This window comes from Anser brachyrhynchus (genome assembly GCF_964034855.1).
Source record: "Anser brachyrhynchus genome assembly, chromosome: 12".
Taxonomy (NCBI): domain Eukaryota; kingdom Metazoa; phylum Chordata; class Aves; order Anseriformes; family Anatidae; genus Anser; species Anser brachyrhynchus.
The window spans coordinates 19,310,535-19,330,934 of NC_137707.1; the positions used below are offsets into that span (position 1 = coordinate 19,310,535).

General features: G+C 34.6%; 1 protein-coding gene across 4 annotated transcripts in view; it reads right to left on the reverse strand.

Annotated features, from left to right (window-relative positions):
• The window catches only part of PHKB (phosphorylase kinase regulatory subunit beta), a gene marked incomplete at its 5' end in the record, with an annotated part of 74,965 nt that overhangs the window by 4,944 nt on the left and 49,621 nt on the right, over positions 1 to 20,400 (reverse strand). For 3 of the 4 annotated variants that reach the window (XM_080552926.1, XM_080552928.1, XM_080552927.1), the window contains 13 exons: positions 343 to 472; positions 2,371 to 2,505; positions 5,743 to 5,945; positions 7,045 to 7,135; positions 8,891 to 8,948; positions 11,525 to 11,606; positions 12,266 to 12,428; positions 12,517 to 12,578; positions 15,280 to 15,370; positions 15,451 to 15,533; positions 16,352 to 16,456; positions 16,977 to 17,060; positions 20,305 to 20,398. In XM_080552926.1, the coding sequence (XP_080409052.1) occupies positions 343 to 472; positions 2,371 to 2,505; positions 5,743 to 5,945; positions 7,045 to 7,135; positions 8,891 to 8,948; positions 11,525 to 11,606; positions 12,266 to 12,428; positions 12,517 to 12,578; positions 15,280 to 15,370; positions 15,451 to 15,533; positions 16,352 to 16,456; positions 16,977 to 17,060; positions 20,305 to 20,398 (1,381 nt within the window). Of the gene's footprint in view, positions 1 to 342; positions 473 to 2,370; positions 2,506 to 5,742; positions 5,946 to 7,044; positions 7,136 to 7,988; positions 8,080 to 8,890; positions 8,949 to 11,524; positions 11,607 to 12,265; positions 12,429 to 12,516; positions 12,579 to 15,279; positions 15,371 to 15,450; positions 15,534 to 16,351; positions 16,457 to 16,976; positions 17,061 to 20,304; positions 20,399 to 20,400 lie in introns of all 4 variants that reach the window. The other variant, XM_080552929.1, reaches the window with a different exon arrangement.

Below are 20,400 nucleotides of genomic sequence, written 5' to 3' on the forward strand. Positions count from 1 at the left end.
ATAGTACACAACTAAAAAATATGACCACTGCAGCATCAAATAGGAAGCAGATTTCAGAGCCCGTGACAGCACAGCTTTGGACTCCATGACTTGGAAAGGGCGTTTTAGTCTTATAGTCCTACAAGAATGTTTTAATAGAAGTAAATGACTTCCATTCTATTCTAATTGTACTTTACTCAGAACCAAAAAGTAAGTATGATTCAAAAAATATATGTATATCAGAAAAGGAACAAATTATCCTGAAGTAATATATTATGGCATACAATAAATATTACTATTAATGGTGAATGGTATTATTGCTAATGTGGAGCAGAAATAATTGAGCACCTGTGCATGTTTTACCTGTGGTAAAAATTTCCCTGCTACTATTAAACCATTAGGAGTTCTCTCCAAGATCTGCCACACCCTGTCATAGAATCCAGCAGGAGTTCGATTCAGAGAACCATCTATTTGTCGTCTGTTAAGCCAGCCTCTGTGGACAAAGGAAATTGATAATCTGAAACAGCTTTTTGTTTCCAACTCAGAACCAAGTCTCGTGTTCTGTGGTGTAAGCCAGTAAGGTTAGCAGTGATAGCAAACACCTATTAATGATGCATATGAAGTACACATTGTGCCTGGGATGTTAGACTCTGAAGAGAATAAAATCAAGATGCTCAGAAAGTAGTAGTTAGAACGTTATTCTTATGTGTGTGTTTGTGCTTTATGTACCTGGAGGGAAAAAAAAAACACACACAAAAAAACTACGAAGTCTATCCACTGCAGTACAGTAAAGGTAACAGGCTGAATTCATCGTGTCTGTCAATTAAGTCACAGAAGACTAAAACATGCATAAAACAGAAGCCACTGTGTATTTAGCAACAAAATTTGTTTGGTTCCCATGACAGGCAAACTCAGGGAAAAAAAATCCACTATATTAACTATAATAGTAAGATTTCTTTCCTCATACCAAGTAGGCAAAACAATTCATTATATAAATATAGCTCAAAGAAATTTTACATCCATAAAATATAAAACGTGGTAGGTGGTGGATTAGAAACAGCTATCATTCTACTTCAAATACCACGTTAGAAAAATGCATTTCAGCACAATTGCTAAAGGTAGATTAGCTTGGGCCAAAAATGTCTGAAAGACCAGCAACAGAATTTTAAGAACTGGCAGCCATCAATATGATTGGTAATGGTGGTTTCAAAGTACAGGATTAGTTTTGCGTAGCAGTACTGCACATACTTAACAGAAAAGTTTTCCCAAATGTTATTGTCCGCAGTTAGTTTGACAATTTTTAGTAGAGGATCTCTTTTCATAAGGTAAGAGTACTGACAGCTCCCTTTTGAAGCAGAGCTCTGATTACAAGCAAGTTAACACTTTTGTTAAGGTTTTGAGAGAAATAATGTTAACATCAACATGAGACAGCAACTAGAAAGCTAGTATTAACTGCAACAGAGACACTGAAAAGCATGGGAGAAAATACAGAATATATAGTATAATGGACTGTAGAGAGAGTCTACATCATACAAATTAAATAAGAGGGAGCAGACACCACATTAAGGAGTTTGTTTCTCAAGCATTAAAGACTATAGATCTAAAAAATAGAGTGGTTTTAAAAAATAGAGTGGATTTTGAATTGAGCAGGAACAAAGTACTATGATGTGAGCAAAGGTTGTAGTTGCCATCATCCATTCAGTGAAGGACTAGAAAAATTATCAGCAGTATTATGTGCCAAAGTTTAATCTAATTTAACTAGAAGTAAAACCTATGGGAGGACTTTTAACGTCAGTCTTTTCAATATAGGTAAGTGGAAATATTGTAATTTTAACTTTTTTTTTTTTTCATGCATGCCTGCATCACAATGAATACTCTTTTTGGCAACTTATAATCTTTTCTCCAAACTATCTCCAAACTAACTAGTTTCAGGCAGCAAAGCTCTCTCTTGAGTATTCTAGAGAAAATCCGTTCTTAATTCATATAAGCTAGAAAAAAAGGCACTGAACAGCAGACAAACTTAATTTTGTCTTCCTTAAGATTATTTACTTAAGTAGGCAGTATTGAGTAGTTCTGACTCCTTTCCCTACGTTGAGGAATATAATGCTTCACAGTATTGCCAAATTATATAGATTATTACTATAAATTAAGGCTTCCACTAGGATAAAGGTGAAAAATGAAGCTGCGCTACAAAAGAAACAACTGTAAAACTTGGACACAGCTGAAAGAATGAAAAAGTGCACCTTTGCTACCTCTCCTTAAATAAGTGTTACTACTGATTGCAGATACCTGCTGATTTAAGATGTATACAAAGTATTTCAGAAATGCAAGTTACTTGAACAGTCTATTAGGAATGAGAACAGGTGACACAAACTCCACACATCTCATTACCTCCCCTGCTGCTGTGGTTGAAGAATATCCAGCAAAAGCTGCTTCACTTCACTAGGGGACATCTGGTACAGGTCCTTGGCTGGCATATCTCCAGCACGGAATTTCAATTCATACTTCATAGCATGGATAATCCATCTGAAGTAAAGGGAGGAAAAGATTCATTAATTAAATACAACATTTGCAAAGATAGAAATTTAGTCCAGTAAAATACCTCAGGAAAATTCCATGTCATCCTGTTTGTATTCTTTTGCTGTTAGGATGAGGTTATAGTATCATATACTCTACTGTTCTTACTGTTTTGTGGAATTTCCTCAGATTTTGCATTTGTTTGCCTTATGACTTTCAGTTTAGATTTTAAGAAATAGGTTGTGAAGCATACTTTTCACAGGGAAGATACATTCACTGCATATCTTCCTACATCCCACATTCATTAAAACAAAATTTACCTGACTTCTGGTGTTATAATTCCTACTCAAAATTATGGTCTTGACAGTATGTGCATTCTTCCAATGAGCTTAGGAAAGAAAATTAAATTGTTTTACATTGAAAAAAACTTCAAGGCTTATTAATAGTTTTAGCCTTTGAAGCCCCTTTTTGCAGTCTATCACACGTCTTTTGCTACTCCTTTTTGAAAAAAAAGATTAAATAAAAACATGAAAACTGATGATTTTTCAACCTTAGGGACATGAGAAGCAGGACTTTGCAAGTTGTTAAAGGAAAATGCTGATTTTTCTTTTGCACGTAATATAAAACAATGCTGCAGCTTCAAATGTAATATTAAAGATTAAATAATACATATGAAGCACAGTAACTGAACATCCACATTGCTTCAGTTCAAGTAGCTATTCCTGTCAAAAGGGTAAAGAAACTTCACCAGTTTTTCTTCATATAGTCTATCATATAACACCCAATCAACTCTGGGATACGTCAAAGAGCTGTTTTACTCTGTTTATCAGAGAGAAAAGTGAAGTATTACTAAAATATTTACCTTGTCAGCACTATAGCCACATTCTGCAGGTATGTTACTACTTGACCTACAAAGAATTTTTTTTGTTTCCCTATGTCAAGTCACAGACTTTTGTACTGAAGGATTTTTTAATAATTGCATAGAATTCTGAGATGTCAGGCCAACCAATTCAACATGGTTTTACATTTGAGATTTCTAGGATCATTCACTGAAGGTACAGGATATGAGGAGAACATGAGGCAACATGGGCGTACTACGTTGTCCAGAACATACTGCTTTTATTCAGTTTACTCTGTGAATAGCATTCATCTCTTATTACTAAGATTAACAAACAGAACTGGCTGGAATTGTTTTGTTGTTGTGTTTTTCTCAAATACATCTCTATGCAAGTCATTCAGTGGTCTTTTCTGTTGGCAGTAGCCTATGTGACATAGCAAAGCGAAGAGTGGACCTCCTACCAAACTTCACAGACAAGGGGTGGGTAGAAGTCAGTTGACTGGAGGTTTTTACAGTAATAGGACTGTCAAGAACTTGATCTATTTCAACATGAAACCCTGAAAACAAATCAATAACAAGACACTAAATCAAATCATTATCAAACTGGAATGCTTGTTCTGTGAGAAGGTTAATAATTCTGCTCACTGGAGTGGGTGATAACACTAGCATAAAAGGAAACTGAATCTCTAGAATTAAGCTTGGAAGAAAGAAAAAAAACTGAAAAAAGGGATTAGTTGCAGAGAATGAGGAAGGGGAAGAGGAGTAACATGGACCTGTAGAGGCTACAGAAAGTGTATTTAAGTGAAAGATGTACTTGCAGTTAGATGTAACACAGGTGATTTGATTGAGAAGGTTTTGGTTTTATAATGACTAGAAACTACTTCTAATGTAGTAACAGGAATCTTACATGGTAGAGAAAAGACTGCTGGTATCTACCTCCAGTGCTGAAGTGTCATGTTTTCCCTATCAAAAAATATGGAACACTTAAGTTCTAATCTTAAAGGATGCTCACTAATTCTGTAAAGTTCAGTCACTAGCACCTGTCTTCATCAAAGAGGTACTTAGCCAAATGCATGTCTGTTCCTAACTGTGAAAAAATAATTACTGTAGATAGCAATGTAAATGCAGATACCATGGAATATGATAGCACTGAAGCACGAACTATTTGTAGTCATATTATCAAAGAACTAAAAAGAACACTCAATTTGGTAAATGATGTTTCAGGCTTGAATCATGTTTGTGGTTCCTAAGCTATATATAGCTTAACCTTGATAAGCAGTCAAGAAGCATTGTACGTGTCTGTAATAAGGATACTAATTTTTTATTTTCTAGAATAAAAGACTTTTAGCATCACATTATAGGATCATTCAGGTTTTTCTTTACCACGGCAGATGCATGTTTGTGTAGAGATCTGCTCTTGAACTATGTCTTCATTATGCCAGATGTTGGCTACTCAGATTCACTACCTAGGTGCCTTACAATATTCTAGGGATGTCTTAAATGCTACATGCATTTGAACTACAGAAAGCTTTCGTTACCTGAAGTTCCCATTACAGACAACACTGTAGAAGAACAAGCTATCTTTTTATGCAGCTTGTTGTACTGAAGCTCTGAAAAGAAATAGTTTAAGTATCATGAAACACTGTCTCCAAGGGATTTGTTGCTCATGGTTACTGGACTTTTAAGACTGAATTAGACAAAACTATACTTCAAGCTCATTATATTAAAACTATATTAAAAGCTCAGCGCTTACTGGAAACTACAGAATGCAACTACAAGCATATCTTGTCTTGGAGGATTTTTTTCATTTCAGAAGGGAATCAAATTCATGCTGTATCTTTCCTAGATTGTTGCATTTATAAAGTCTCCCCACTTCACCCATTTGCCCCAAACCTACATACATAGGTACCTGCTTGAGCGAGCAAAAAGCGTTGAAAGGCTTTACTGCCACCGTCTGCTAGGTGAGCCAGGTAGAACATTGTGCCTGTTGACTACTGGCAGGACAGGGTGACCTGGAGGTAGCATACTTACTACTAACCATTTGTTGTACAACATGCATCTGTAAAATCCCACTACAGTGTTTTTGGTTTTGAAGCCCTAAACTGATAAACATCAAGCATTTAGAAATCCTACAGTTCACCACATTAGCGGAAAGCTTCAAATAAGGTATTATAAGGACCACCCTTCCTCCACTTTATACCGTCGACTGGCAAACATAAGGCCAGTTGTGTACCCACTTTTGGCATGATAATTTAAAGCTGGCTTCCTAGAAATGTAAAATTGAAGCATACCCGTTTTGTTGCATCATATTATATATAACCTTTTTTTGCAATGTAACAACAATCTCTATTGAAGCAGGTATATTCCCCTGCAATACTAGTAGTAAGCAAAACAGATACTTTACTGACCCAATTCGTATCTTCAGCATGCCACTGAAAAGTTCAGGTGAATTTGAGATGATCCAACCAATATGGATGACGAGTTCCTGCTGAACCACAGCTTCTCTTTCATCTTGTAAATGACATTTTTCATAGATGATGTTCTTAATGACTCCTGGGGATAAGGGATTAGAAATGACTTCTTCCTCTTGGCCAAAAGCTCCAAGTGTCACCTGCAGTATATTGAAGACAATTCAGAGGATTTAGACAGGAATAAAAGCACCATAGAAGGAATTCATAAACTAAGCTTCATGAGCTCTGCTCTTCATGAACAAGTTTCACAACACAAAAATAATTGGATGTCAGTTCTTGACAATTGCTAACAGTGTTAGGCGGATGCTATTAAAATAACAAAATTCAGTAAAGACCACAGTAAATATGGAGATTTTTTTCCCATATGGAAACAGAAGTGCAAGAGTGTTGCTTTGGGTTCAAAATTGGGTGTATAATCAAGCCTGGACAGCAGATTTAGATGTTCTTTCATTTCTGGCATTGAGCTGTGGAGTTTACTTAAAAATCAGAATTTGCTTAATTCTGAATTTTTTCTTATTTCTAATAGCATCCCAGAAGTTACAGCCTTCATTTTAAGAAACTATATTATAATGCTGGTACTGGATTGTTCAACCACAAGAATAAAATAAAATAAAAATTAACAAATAAAATTTTAATTTGCTTTTAATCTAGTGTCAGTGGAACACAATAACACTAATTTTTCTCCTATAATAAAGATATTTATTTTAAAGGGATTGACAAATGCAAGTTTTGTTAAAAACTTGAAAACAAACAGCTGAAAATCATGCTACATGCAGATGCACCTTCCTCTATACCTGCACAGTGCTAGAGGCACACACCCAGACCTCAGTCTGGAGTATAATAGGGACAAATCTGTCATAGTAGCATTGCATATACATATATATTTTATTCTAAAAATACATAATATTCAATTACTACTACTTGGAAATAGCTCTGCATAAATTTAATTAATATTACTCTACTGGGAGAAAAATTTAAAAGTCCTCCGTAGGAAGGAAAGAAACGATGATTAAAACCTGTTTGGAGCAGAAAACTAAAATCTATAAAAATTTATTAGCCTACAGTATATCCAAATATTAAATATATCTTGATTTTCTCTAGCTTGTTCTTCTTCAGAAAGGATATTTTAAACTATTGGGTACTTTTAAAAGAAGCATCTGCAGCCTTCAAAATGAAAAAGGCCATTTATTTATTTTCTGTTATCACCCCTTAATACATTTCTGAAAATTAAAGACTTACCTGCTTGCCCTGAACTAAAACATTAGTAATAGATGGTGCAAGGCTGTCCACTAGTTTACCTAAAAGACTTGCTGCGAAGCGCACAACAGACCTGAGGGCAGAAAACAGAGCAATCCCACTACATATCAAAAGCTAGTTTAATGAATTCTTATATAATTTTGAAGTCTGCCACAGCATTCATAGATCCCCAAATTAACTGAATACATACAATATTTATAATGTGGAATTCAGATCAGATTTTTATATTCTGTTGTCTAGATTTTCATTTTTTAGTCTAGATATAGGTTAATGGATCAAAAATAAATTAGTTAGAACTCATTAAACTACAGATGCCATAAAAAGCCTGTTCTTTTCTCCGCATCATCTTGAAAAACATGAAATGCCAACTTCTCTTTTGTGACATTTTCTTCATTTTGCAAGATAAGCGAACAAAAATAATGTAACTGTTTAGGCCATGTCACAAAGATGTTGCAAGAGAAAGTACAACATGGAACATGAAGGCTTTGGTTTCTTTTCCACAGTGAGGTAATGTTTTACATGTACTGCATGGAAAAAAGAGACTTGCGTAAACTGCTTGGTTTCAGATGGGCTGTGTGTAAAAAAAAAAAAAATTCATATATCAACAAGACGTTTAAAGATATTTATATCTTTAATTATAATTTTTCCTGATAAAAAGCAAACTTAGTAGACCTGTATTCAAGCTTTTCTAGCACAGGCTTTGAGGTTGCTAAGAATCATTCATCAGCACAGCTAATGAAAGAGTTGTCATATCCTATAGTGTTAGTATAAAATTCAAACAGTCGATGTTGATTCCTGTGAATATTGCTACGCACTTTTTAAGATCAAGAGCAAAGCATCTCAAAAATGCATTAGCTGATACCATCAAAATGCAAAAAAGCCATAAAATCTCATGGAGTTCCATTTCAGACCTCTGGGCACTTTACCTGTTTCCCATGTACCAGTAAAGTAGTAATATGTGGGGCTATAGAAGAAGAAAATTTCTGTGCAAATGCAGCACTGTAGCGCAACACCAACCTATATGTATGTCACATGGCAATCATGGAAGAGAAATGAAAAACAGTTTACATATTTTGTTTCTAAAATACTTTTGGTTTTTATTCCTTAAAAAAAACACAACCAAGGTATTTTGGTTCTACCTTATTATCGGCAAAGGCCCATTTCACTACATGAACTAACTAAAATGAAAAATGGTTTTTAAATTTATAGTCTCATCTGTTACAAGTAGTTACAGAGCGAGAGAACAGAATTCAGGACAGGCTCAACTCATTTCTTTGATAATAAGAAATGACATTTCTACTGAGCTTCAAGGCAAAGTAATTAATTAACAACGTGTAAATACTAGCCTAGTTTCTGAAACCTTCTGAAGTTATTGCGACAAAGTCAGGCTCAAAGTAAATTACTTCAGGCAGAGTAAGCAAACTGCGTAAGTGTATCAACTTAACTGATTTGTATTTGATCACCAGCCTTGCTACAGAAAGCTACTAGAATTATTTTACCATACCATGTAAGAAATAAGAATATTAGTATTCTTATTTTTTCTCATTATTTGAGCTTAACTAGAACTGTACATCTGCAATAATTCTCATAACAAAAACAGCTTGCTATTCTTTATTTCAAAAAACAATGCCAAGGAAATAATTCTTATTTTTAAGTATTACAGACAAGATCTTCAGCTGCAATGAAACAATACAGTATTGTCAGTAAGATCATCCTTTTTTCCCCCCTCCTCTAAGCATGTAAGGAACCAGCTTTACTTTCTATAAACACATTAGGAAAAAAAAAAAGGTGTAAACCAAAAGGAACATAATGACATCTGTATACAAACCAGAGTTTTTTGCTGCCAGCTCGTCTATAGATTCTTTCAATATGTTCACGAACAGTACCTAAACACATTTATTAAAAAATAAAAAAATCAAAAAAATCAAAACCCAAAATCAAACAAAAAAAAAATACACATTAAAGAGATGCATACTTTTTCTTTTAATATAAATAAGGTAATTTTGATTAGACCAGATAATTCTGAATCAGCTTTAGCAAAGCACTTACGTATTGTGCTTAACATATAAAACTTAGATACAATTAAGTCCCCTATCATTCAATTGTATGCTGTTACACAAGAAGCCGAACCGAACTTCAGCTGGACTTTCTGCTCCTGCTGTAGAAAGACTTATGACATAGCTCATTGTTGAGATATATTGGGAAAATTAATTTATGCAATGATTTGGCCTAGAAGGTACATCTCCATGGTCAGGTACATCCTCATCAAACTGCAGATTATGTTTTGGTTATGGGATGGAGCAGATCTTTCTACACTTTCTTGTGCTAAAGCAGCATCAGTCATGTCTTGTGTATGACAGTGTAGTTCATTCAAGTGATGCTATGTTTGGACAAAGGTTGTCATTGCTGATATCCAAGATATGAGTTGCTTTCAACTTTGTATATGAACAATAGATCACCTGATTAATCATTTGAGACTTGAGGCTTTCCTTTTACACGAAGCTGGGACAGTATGAAAGACAGGGGTTTGCACTGCTTTGTGGCTCTACCCTGAATTACTAAAACAAAGTGACCACAAAGATACCAAAGGTACAGTGTGATCTAGCTTTGGTATTCAGGTGCATTACAGCACTACTCCAGTGAAGCTAATTATTACTTTTGCAAAGTACTGGGAATATTTGACACATACACAGGACATAATTATTACTGCATTACTACTCTCCCTCTCCAAGCTGATTTTCTGTCTGCCAAAAACAAAGAGAACATTTTGTTAAGTGCTATATATTAAACTAGCATGATGCTGTACAAAAATGACCTAAAAAAGATGGCAGAAAATGAGAAGAGCACTGCTTCAAAGTCAAAGCAGACAGTCCAACATTTGGAAAAGACAAAGTAGAGAGGGATATTACATTAATAAGAAGAGATACCATTCTTGTATCAGTCCACAGTTGATCGTATTACATCAGCTTGGTGTAATGATATCTCTTCAGTTGTACAGGGATCAAGTGGGAACCATTATGTTAAAAGTAAAAATGGTGACAAACATATTACTTAAGCTTCAGTTAGCTTCTAGATTTTAAGTTCTCAGATGGAATGTCAGTGTTTCTGATGCCAGACACTGGTAAACAGTAAATTCATCTGTAACAACAACAGTGGAAGTTGACTCAAAATCATAGCTAGTGCCTGTCAGCTGGAACACCCAAGGTTCTTCAGCTTTTAATTTCAGATTTATTTTTTATTGATTGTGTGATTATTTAATGTCAATTTCAGTAATCTGTAGCTGTAAGAGGACAGGAACTCTTAGTCAGTGACTCAGACTGTTTAAAGCAAGGTGTATATTAGAGAGGTTATCACCATCTACTGTTTCATATTGGATTGCACAAGATGTCTATACAAGTTAGGTCTGAACAGTCAGAGGCACAACAGTACTTCTTTGACCTAAATGGTGTCAGGGGTCAAACGTGGTTATGCTGGTTGCTTACATAGTAAGTCTGCCTCAAGTTGTTCCCAGAGCGAGGAAGGACACAACCTACTAAGAACCAAAGAAAGCTACTGAGCCTCTCGAAGTCCAACAACAGTACAGGCAGTGGTGGTGAAAAGCCTGCTGCATGTGCTCAGACCATGACTTTGGATTGACATTGTATTTCAACAACACGCTGTGTATCGACCAATGATTTTTACTCCACTTTACATTGTTTTCTATGACATTCTTAATACAGCAGTACTAATATAATGTGTATTTATATAAAAACTACAATTCTTCATCACAAGAAACAGCTGTCCTCTATCAAAATTATGAAGCAGGGATCTATAACATGAAGTGCTAAGTTACACTGCTTGAGGAATAACTAAATGAGTATTATTGAATCTTAATGTTCCTCTTTTTCCAAGAAGTACTCATACATAGTATGAGGTAGCTAACAATGTCTGGGGGGAAAAAACAAAGCAAAACAACCTTGCAGCACAAGCTGCAAGTCCGAGTAGCCTGTTCTGGATTATTTTACATGAATTTAAATCTTGTGCTCTAACACAAAGCCATAATATAAAATTCAAGTAGAATAAACTTTACAGATATATTGAAATAACAACTGATTACCTAAGATTAAAATGAAAGATTCAATATAGTTTCACACATTTCAGACTAAATGTTACAAATGCGCAAATTTGTCTTTAGTTTCAGTTTTATATACAAGGTCAAATCCCCTATTTCTTACATGCATGTGTTCAGAATTACAAACAGATACAGCAACTGCATACAATATAGAAGAGTTCATATGCTTAGCAGCTCATTCCTCACCACACTGTGAATTTGCATGTCCCATTTAATGCAGCAATTGCTTTAATGGCAAAGAAAATAGCTACAGAACTGCTTGCATGCATAGCCATTATTCATGTTCATTACAACTAAAAATACAGCTGCTTCCTGAAATATTCAGGATACTCAAATGACAGAAGCTCTTACCTTCCTTGGTGATAAAATTCGGTCCTTCCCTTTTAAGCAATATACTTGAAAGTAATGCTTGACTTGCAAGGCAATTGCAGTCCTTAAAAAAACAGCAACAACATAACCACAAATAGCCTTCAGATTTTCAGTGAAGCAAAAAACAGAAAAGCTATTAAAAATATTAAGTGAAAACAAAAGGCCTGTAATAATTTGGCCTCAGAAATGTTTCCCAATTTTCTGCTCGTGGGTCCTGTCATTTACAGCTGAAATTCTAGTAATATCATAGGGAACCATATAGAATATTTTCTGTGCTCCTGCTGAGCACTGGATCTCGAAACAGTCACTGGTAGTTTTCTTCTAGATACAGGAAAAACAACAGATTGGGACTTTCCCTCAGTATCATTAAGAAGTTATCAGTTTATCAGTGAACATCAACTGTTGAAGTCTTTTGGACTTCAGTCTAAAAATAAAGTATTTATTCATAAGATGCATGACAAATTGATCCCCTTTTAGATGGTCATTTATTACCAGAAGATTTGGATAGCTGGGGGAAATGGAAGCCAACAATTACAGCATGACAAGCCAGAAAGTACTGATAAGTGTGAAGAGGCACATCAGACGTTTTATGTTACTAGCCATATTATTAACATTGAACCATAGCAGTAATCATGTTGATCTAATTAGGCCACTATGTACCAGCATACAGTATGTTATTTCATGAAGGTGAAGTTACACTGCATTTTTATCAAGTTTTCTTACATTAAGTTTCTGCAGAATCTCGTACGTTGACTTGTTTTTCCAGTCATTAATATTTACGTCTGGTTGCTGCTCAAGTTCAGAAACATTTGGAGTACTAGACTGTCTCTTGACTTTTGAATGTTTTGGAAGATCCAGCTCCTCCAAACTCTTAAATACAGGAACCCTGAAAAATAATTATTTCATTTCTTCACAGTTCAAAAAACATTTTAATTATCAAATACTTCACCATTATTATTTACACATAGCCTTACTCTTCTGTTTCAGTGATTCTTAGGAAGTCAAGTTGCTCAACAACTGCTCCAGATATTAACGTCTGAAATGAAAAATTTGACAATTAAAATTTAAAAAGATGCAGAAACGTACAAAAGTATATAGTTGTTGTTTGATCTAGGAGCCACGTTCTCCATATGTTGCTGCTGGTTTCCATTTGGAAAGTAGTTTCTTTACAGTTCCAAGTATTTTTACAATTCCACAGTGTTTTTCCTTTTTTCTTAAGATCTCACTTAGGACAAGAGAAGTTTCTTAGAGCTGCTTTCTCTTTTTTGCTGGGGTTCTGCTGTTCTTTTGCCTGCAACATACACCTTAACCTATCAATATCCAGCTCTGCTCCCCCAAAAAAGCACATCTGACGAAAATACCTGAGATCAAGGATTCGCATTCCTTAGAGTCTAGCATAATACTCCTGTTCTGGATCGTAATGTTTGTTGTTTCAGGTACATCTGAAGGATGACTACTTTTCCTGTCAGTCTTACTGGTCTTTCAGGAAAACACAAAATAATAGCACTTTCTACTCTGTACTCATTTCTTAATGCAAGCATGCCTGCCCTGAAGTGTACAGATCAAGTGCAGCTTATGATTATTTCTATCTCAGAATATTACAAACCTGAAACTCAGTGTTTCATATATATGATGTAGTAATTACAATTAATTCACTCCAATTTTTTTATCAAACATATTATACTACAATATTTTTAAGAATGCTTTTTGATGATTCTCATTAGCTAAACAAAATTGAGCACACTACAAATGTTTAAATTCCATTTTCATTGTACACAAGTTTGCAGTAAAATATTGATACTGTAAGATGACTGAAAAAAAGAAGTGTTAAAAGGGTACACATTTTAAAATGAAATCACATTTTGTGTATTTTACAAGAAAAAAGAGCATTCATCCAATTTGAGACACACATCCTATCTCTAAGCACTTTTAGACATACGCATCTAAATGAAGCGGATGAAGACTTCACAAAGATTCAATATATCTTTTGTTGGAATGCATGAATTATTTAAGAAAACACCACAAGTTAGACATGTCCCTTGTTCTTGCCCCAACTCCTCCCCCATAATGAAATGAGACTCTTTCCAAAACATGACAAATATGCATTAAAATTGAGAGATAACGTCTAAACTGATAGCGAAAGCATACTATATTCCACCAATAATTGCACTGACCACCAACATGTACCATCTCTTTACAAAAAGGGGAAGAGAAGTAAAGGTTTTGGAAAGCTGTGAAGTAGAAAGGGAAGTGAACAATAAGTAAGAGATGCAAGGCAATTTCCACTTAACCCAAACCATTTTATATATCCTCTGCTTACTGCCATAACAGGAATTATATCTTAATAATTAATATGCTACAACATAACTAAAATTATTGTAGTTTTACATAAGGAGATATTAGTATTTATGGATGTGGTAAGGATTTCTCTCTGGCAAAAGCATAGGGCATTTTTTATTTTTTTTTAATAGATTTCATTCAGAAGTCTTCAGGGGGGTTGAACAAGTATATAACTGTATTTACATTACAGCCCTGTTACACTATCAAGTCTCTCAGTAGCAGATCCCTGGGAACCTTGGAAGTGATTTCTGCATAATTCTACCCTATTTTTCTATCTACAAAAGTTATAAGCCCTTCAATTCTGCAGCATCAGCTGTCGTAAACCAAATCTGGCTTCATTTCGCTTTCCGACAGATCATTTTGAAGTTTTGGGTTAGAGCACGGTTATACACAAATTCATCAGAACTGAAGCAATGACAATAACCAGTGACAAAGCTGGGAAGGTAGATAATGCCTCTGCTAGACCAGTCATCAATGGAAAAATTCAAATAACTGCAACCTTAATCTGGCACCAGAAGACAGCCTAAGGCAGGCATTTGCAATCCTTCCTCCCCTCTCTTGCACTCCTACCCATGCAGTTCCTCTCCTTGCTCTGGTGCACGCCCAACTCACAGAGCACAGGGCATATGGCTTCCTCTAAGTGCCAAAGGCATTAGACCACTTAACTAGTTTCAATGGTAAATCATGGCTTTAGTTAACAGATTAAAACTTAGGGAGCTCATGGTAAAAAATTAAAGCATCATATCTCATACATTTTTTTTTATTAGTAGTTTTTATTTTTTAAAGTTGCATTAAAGCCAAATATTTGTTTTTCCATTATTTCCACAGGTTCTTTATCTGTCTTTGGTCCTCCCTCTAACAAAAAGAGGGGTTCTTCAATAGGTGTAAACTAAGACAGCATGTGTAAGTACCTAAAAACAGCACCTGACTCAATAATTTTCACATTTTAATGAAGCAACGTTCCTACTTTAAGATAAATTCAAACACCAAAGATGTTAAAAAAAATAGACCTTTGTTCTTCTAAAAATTTTAATATATGTGAAATACCTTTTTTCCTGTTGATTATCAAATCAAAAGAAATCCTTTAATGCTTGACATCATGGATTTTTTTCTTTGGTGGTAATTTCACAAGACATCTGAACATACAAAAAACCCTTCTCCCTTCTGAAAATCCTCTGTGAAGATTAACGCTTTCAAAAGACTCATCAAAAGGAATTAAAATAAGCCCATGTTATTTCAAAGATAAAAGAAAAATGTACCAAATGTCTTGGTCCTTGATTTCTTAATTTTATGATACTAAGTAAAATGTGCAGAAGTTCCATGAAAAGCACAAGTACTAAGAATATATTTACCAATATTAGGAAATAAGAACACTCCATTCAGGAAAAACATCATACCTGTACTCTGTCGACATGAACTTTCACTCCTCCAACAATTCCCTTTTTAAAGGCTGCCAACATATCTAATATTGGATTGAATCTGCTCCCTCTGAAATTTTAAACAGAGCCCCATTAATTTTCCAACAAGGTAAAAATGACACTGAAAATGATGCTTTTATCTTTCTCTACCTTATATTGTCTTCACGGATAAGTACAACAAACAGTGGACGACCATGCATTTTCCAGTATTGCTTAATGAACTGCAGCGCATTCTAGGTAAGAAAGTCATGTTAGTCACAAAAAAAATACACGATCACAATGTACTAGAATACACAATCCAAGATATTAGAAGAGCTATCTTAAAGTAACAACACTGAAAAACCCAAGAGGCTACAAAAAACTTGGCTAATAAATAAAACACCAAGAGTTATAGATTTCTTCAAAGAACATGTTGTTTTCAAGTACTGCTTATTCACAGATTTTCTGAAAACACTCCTGATCACAGACTAAATCTGTAGACAGACTACATGTTACATCCTAGGAAGTATGCACAGGAATCCAAGTCCTGAATCACAGCATGGAATAACCAGTGCCACCTTCCATGCACTGGAACTAGTTGCTCAAGCCCAGGGGACTTAGCAGGTAAGCTGCACACTACTGTCATCCTTAAAGTTGGGTAAGAACGGCAATTTTTAATATTTGTGCAAAGTTTAGTAATATTTCCTCCAGATGAAGCTTTCATATTTCCCATAAGCAGTCCAGTCTCACTCATTTTTGCAGCCTCAAACATCTGTTTTCTTGAAGAAATAAAGGATAGTTTGCCTGCTGCACTACAGCATTCCTAATCACTTTAAGGTGAGTTTGTTTCGTTAGATAAAGATACTCGTTAGAATTCATACTGGGCTGATAAAATATTCATCTTAATACTCTTTCCAACATGAACTGCAAGTTTATTTTTGTATTAGAAGAATACATACTACACAGTGTTCACCTTGCACATTTGTATTTTATCTAACTCCACAGTTTATTCTTCTACAGACTCTATTTTTGTCAGTTTTTCAAAGGAAAAGTTAAGATAGATCTGTCTTACCTTAATGTCATCAATCAGCATCATAACATCCTGAGACATGTAGAAATCACTTAGATCAAAAATGATCGAGTAGCAAACTACGGTCTTTCCTAGTATTCGATAAATCTATTGGGAGATAAAGCTTCCATTAATCTTTTCTTTAGAATCATAGAAAAATTTAAAATAAAAAAATTAAAAAATTAAAATATTGGAAACATTAAAGCAGCTGAAAAGGAAAAAAAGGTATTTTGAAACTATCAAAGAAATAATGAATGTGGAACAGTTGTATTAAAACAAAAACAAACAAACAAAAAAACCTACATATCTAGTTTTAAGCACTCTGGTTTTTATAAGGTATGCAGATCTACATTGTATTCCAGTTAAACTGTCTCACTTCACCACTAATTCTGTTTTGGCCAAGTTTTACTGTAGCTAGATGCCTAAAAAACATGACAGTTTTAATAGTAAGATGGAACATGTGCATTCCTAATAGCAAAATATGTTAAAAAGACTTTAAAAGTAAGACATGCATAAAATAAAATTACACTTAAATTCAGTTTAAAAGAGTTCAGAGACTAATGCAATGTTTATCTGAAATAGACATTAATAACAATTATATAAAAATTAGAAAATTTCTTGCAACAACCTTTGATGTTCCAAGGCATCCTATAGGCCTGTCCGGTCTTCCAGATAATCCCAGTTTGTCATTGACTCCCAAATGGAAGTAAGCCTGTGAGAAATAATCACAAAAACTGAAGAAAACCTATATATGACTTCCTTATACTCACATAGGAAGCTGTCTGCATTCTACTTTAATTAGAAAGCATGATTCATAAAATATGATCATTATTTCTATTGCTTTTATTCTTTTCTTCCTTTCTTCAAACGACTGAGATGCATGGGTCCAACTCTTGGCTTCTGCAAAGCACCACAGGGGCCCTGCCTATCTGCACAGTTTCAAAACTCAGCAAAAACTTGTTGTTTCTTGTTTTAGGTCTTATTTTTAGCCTATTACTCCTATTATTTTTCTTATCTACAAAATCTATAGTATTTTTAAAATCTTCAGATTGCTTATGGACACTTTATTATTTATTTATTTCAATAAGACCCTAACAGATCATTTGTATTGATTGGCTAATACTGCTTTCTGTAATGCTTTTCCTATGTTTATATAAAGATAAAACAGCAATATAGGAGCCATATAAAGATCCTTCCTTATTCTACTTTTAGTAAAGGCATGCAAAATTGATGCATCAACCACAAAAAGCAAGAGGGAGTTCTCATTATTCATTCATTACTTGATTCTTATTTGAGTTATATTAAATTATGCATGCCTAGTATTACTTCAACTGATATAATTTTGTAATACTTACATATTAAAGGAATAACCTTAATTTCTTACAGTGTATCAGAATAAACCGTAAAAATGCAACTAAGCTGTGGGCAAAACAACATAAATGTATCAGTTAAACCCAACGGAAAGCTGTACTTTTTTCCTTATTTGGGTTGTTTTAGGTGACAAGCCCATTATTACTAAAACTTAATTCATATTATGATTTTATAACAGGAGTTTTAAACATTTTTCTAAGCTCAATATTTCTTTATTTTATAATAAGAAAATTCAGAAGCAAATGAAAGCGAATATTTGAACAAACATTATACTCAATAGCTTTTTACTGCTGTCAGCTTGGGGCCTTCCTGATATTGCCTATGTTTATGCATAAATACTAAGAAATATTTAGAAAAGAAAATAAACAAAACTTCCTACATCAACTGTTCATTCACAGTGAATAACTATATTCAAGCTGAAAGGAATGGAGACATCAAACATTAACAGCTTTACGTAACCCATATACACATAACAAAATCAGAAGAATGTTTTTGTAGTACATAATGGAGCCTAGAAAAATGGTAATAGACATAAAGACACAGCCTTTTCTGGAAGTCCACTAGGAAAAGTGGATCAGGTGATTTAATCAGGTGATTCATTTTTTTCATTACATTCTTCCTAAAAGTACATGTACCTACCCACTGTGAGTGTAAAGAAAATATGAGAATTGTCAGAATTCCACCAGCATTTGAAAAAGAAATCTTAACAAAGTTGTCATAGCTAAGAATTTAATTAATAATAATAAATATATATATATATATAGTGAAGGTCTCATCTTTTTGTCAGGGAGACCAAAGAAATAATGTATAACAGAGAGATAACATATAGAACTATAGTAAATGTATGCGGTATCTATCTGTTAAACCAAAATTTCAGTTTTAGAAGACAAATACAGTCAGAGAATCCCTTCTGAAATATACCATTAAGAAAACCAGCGAGCAAAAATGGGTTGAGAAGTGAACAAGGCTGAATGTAAACAAGGATATTTGTTTTCTCTGTAAGTATTTTTCAGATGTTAATGGCAGTCATTATTTGGGGGTAATCATCTTTCTGAGTAAGCTGGCAAGGTTTTAGTACATCAATCAGCAACGTACCTCAGACTTCTTAAGTCTGTGAGGATATATTTTCTACTCTATTTTTGGTTTTGTTTTTCTCTTTCCTAGCAGCTTCTGATATAGATAATGGCATCTGCCATGTGATCCTAATTTCTGAGGGAGAGACTTGCATAGTTGCAGTCATGGAACAAATCAGTAACAACTTCAGGACTGAAACTACATACATGGATTATACTTCCCCAAGACATTCAGAGTTCATCAGCTTGTTTGAGACAACCTGTATAATTCAGTTTGGCAAGACCTTCATGTACCTGGTTGATGACCAAACTTCATGTGGAGAAGTATAAATACATCAAGTGCACATCTGTGATTCTTGATCACCTTACCTGTCTGACAGCCTCCTGCAGCTTGTTAAGGCTTATTTATGTACAGACAGGACACTTTTCAAGGCTTTTTTTCAGAGGAAAGGACCAGTTACAACAGAGATAAATAGGCACTCAGTAATCATATAGATTTTCTTAGGACTTTTGATATGTTTGCCTACAATTGCAGATCAAAGCATTTATCATTCACAACAGCATCTGTCACAGTCTTTTTACTTTGAATGTATTTCCAGGACAAACAGGAGTGGATAGCTTCAGACTCTTACTCAACATAGGCCAAAGTGTTGTATCTAAAATACTAAAAACGACTGAACAAAAAGAGGACTTGGTAGTGCTAAGAGAACGCTGAAATGGATCAGTGTGGCCTGTAGATGCCATTCACCTTTGACTACTGGCTTCACGTGGCAATGACAGCTACTTGAACAGATGCCTCTAAGCTGTCATTATCAGTGAGGCTCAGTATGAGTAAGGACTAACAGGGACAGCCCTTGGAAGCAAGGGGATGCAGTACTCTGCCACAGGACTACATGCCTGTATAGAAAAAGAAAAATCTGAAGCCTTCACAGGGGATGAAGGAGATTCTGAAAATTCCCTTCACCCCAGGATTTTTGGCCACAGATTTGACCGTAGACTGAGTCAAAGGGGCAAATCAAGAAGGATTTAAACACCAAAATCCTGGATATACTCAATGCAGCAGACTTGTAGAAGAAACAGTTAAAGAAGACTGTCTAATGCTTTTTATAGAGGCTGTACTATCAAATTATATGATGGCTTATGCCTATTGCCTTATATCCGTTTCTTTGACCATTACGCATTTGCCTGTGTTTGTCCATCAAGTTTCACTTAGTCTACTGCATTACTAATATTTTATTATTATCTTTTTGAGAGTAGCTCAGGTAATAAGCCTAATCAGGTAATATCTGGGCTTCACTGCTTCACTGGAAGCTCTAACTAGGCATGTATAACTGACCAGTACTGGCATATCAAGATACGCAACTGAATTAGAATAACACAAAAAGAAAGGTAGATAACAAATCTAAGGAGATACAATTCTAACAGCTTGATATAAAATAATTTTATTAAGAGAGATAGGTAGATAGACAGACAGACAGATAGATAGGTAATTTTCAATGCAGAGTTCCTTACTTTGACAAGTTCTTTTTGAGCCCATATCTGAATTGGTTCCACCTGCTGGGGAGTCTGAGTTTGGATTCCGTATGTGTTCAGAAAAACCTGCAGGCT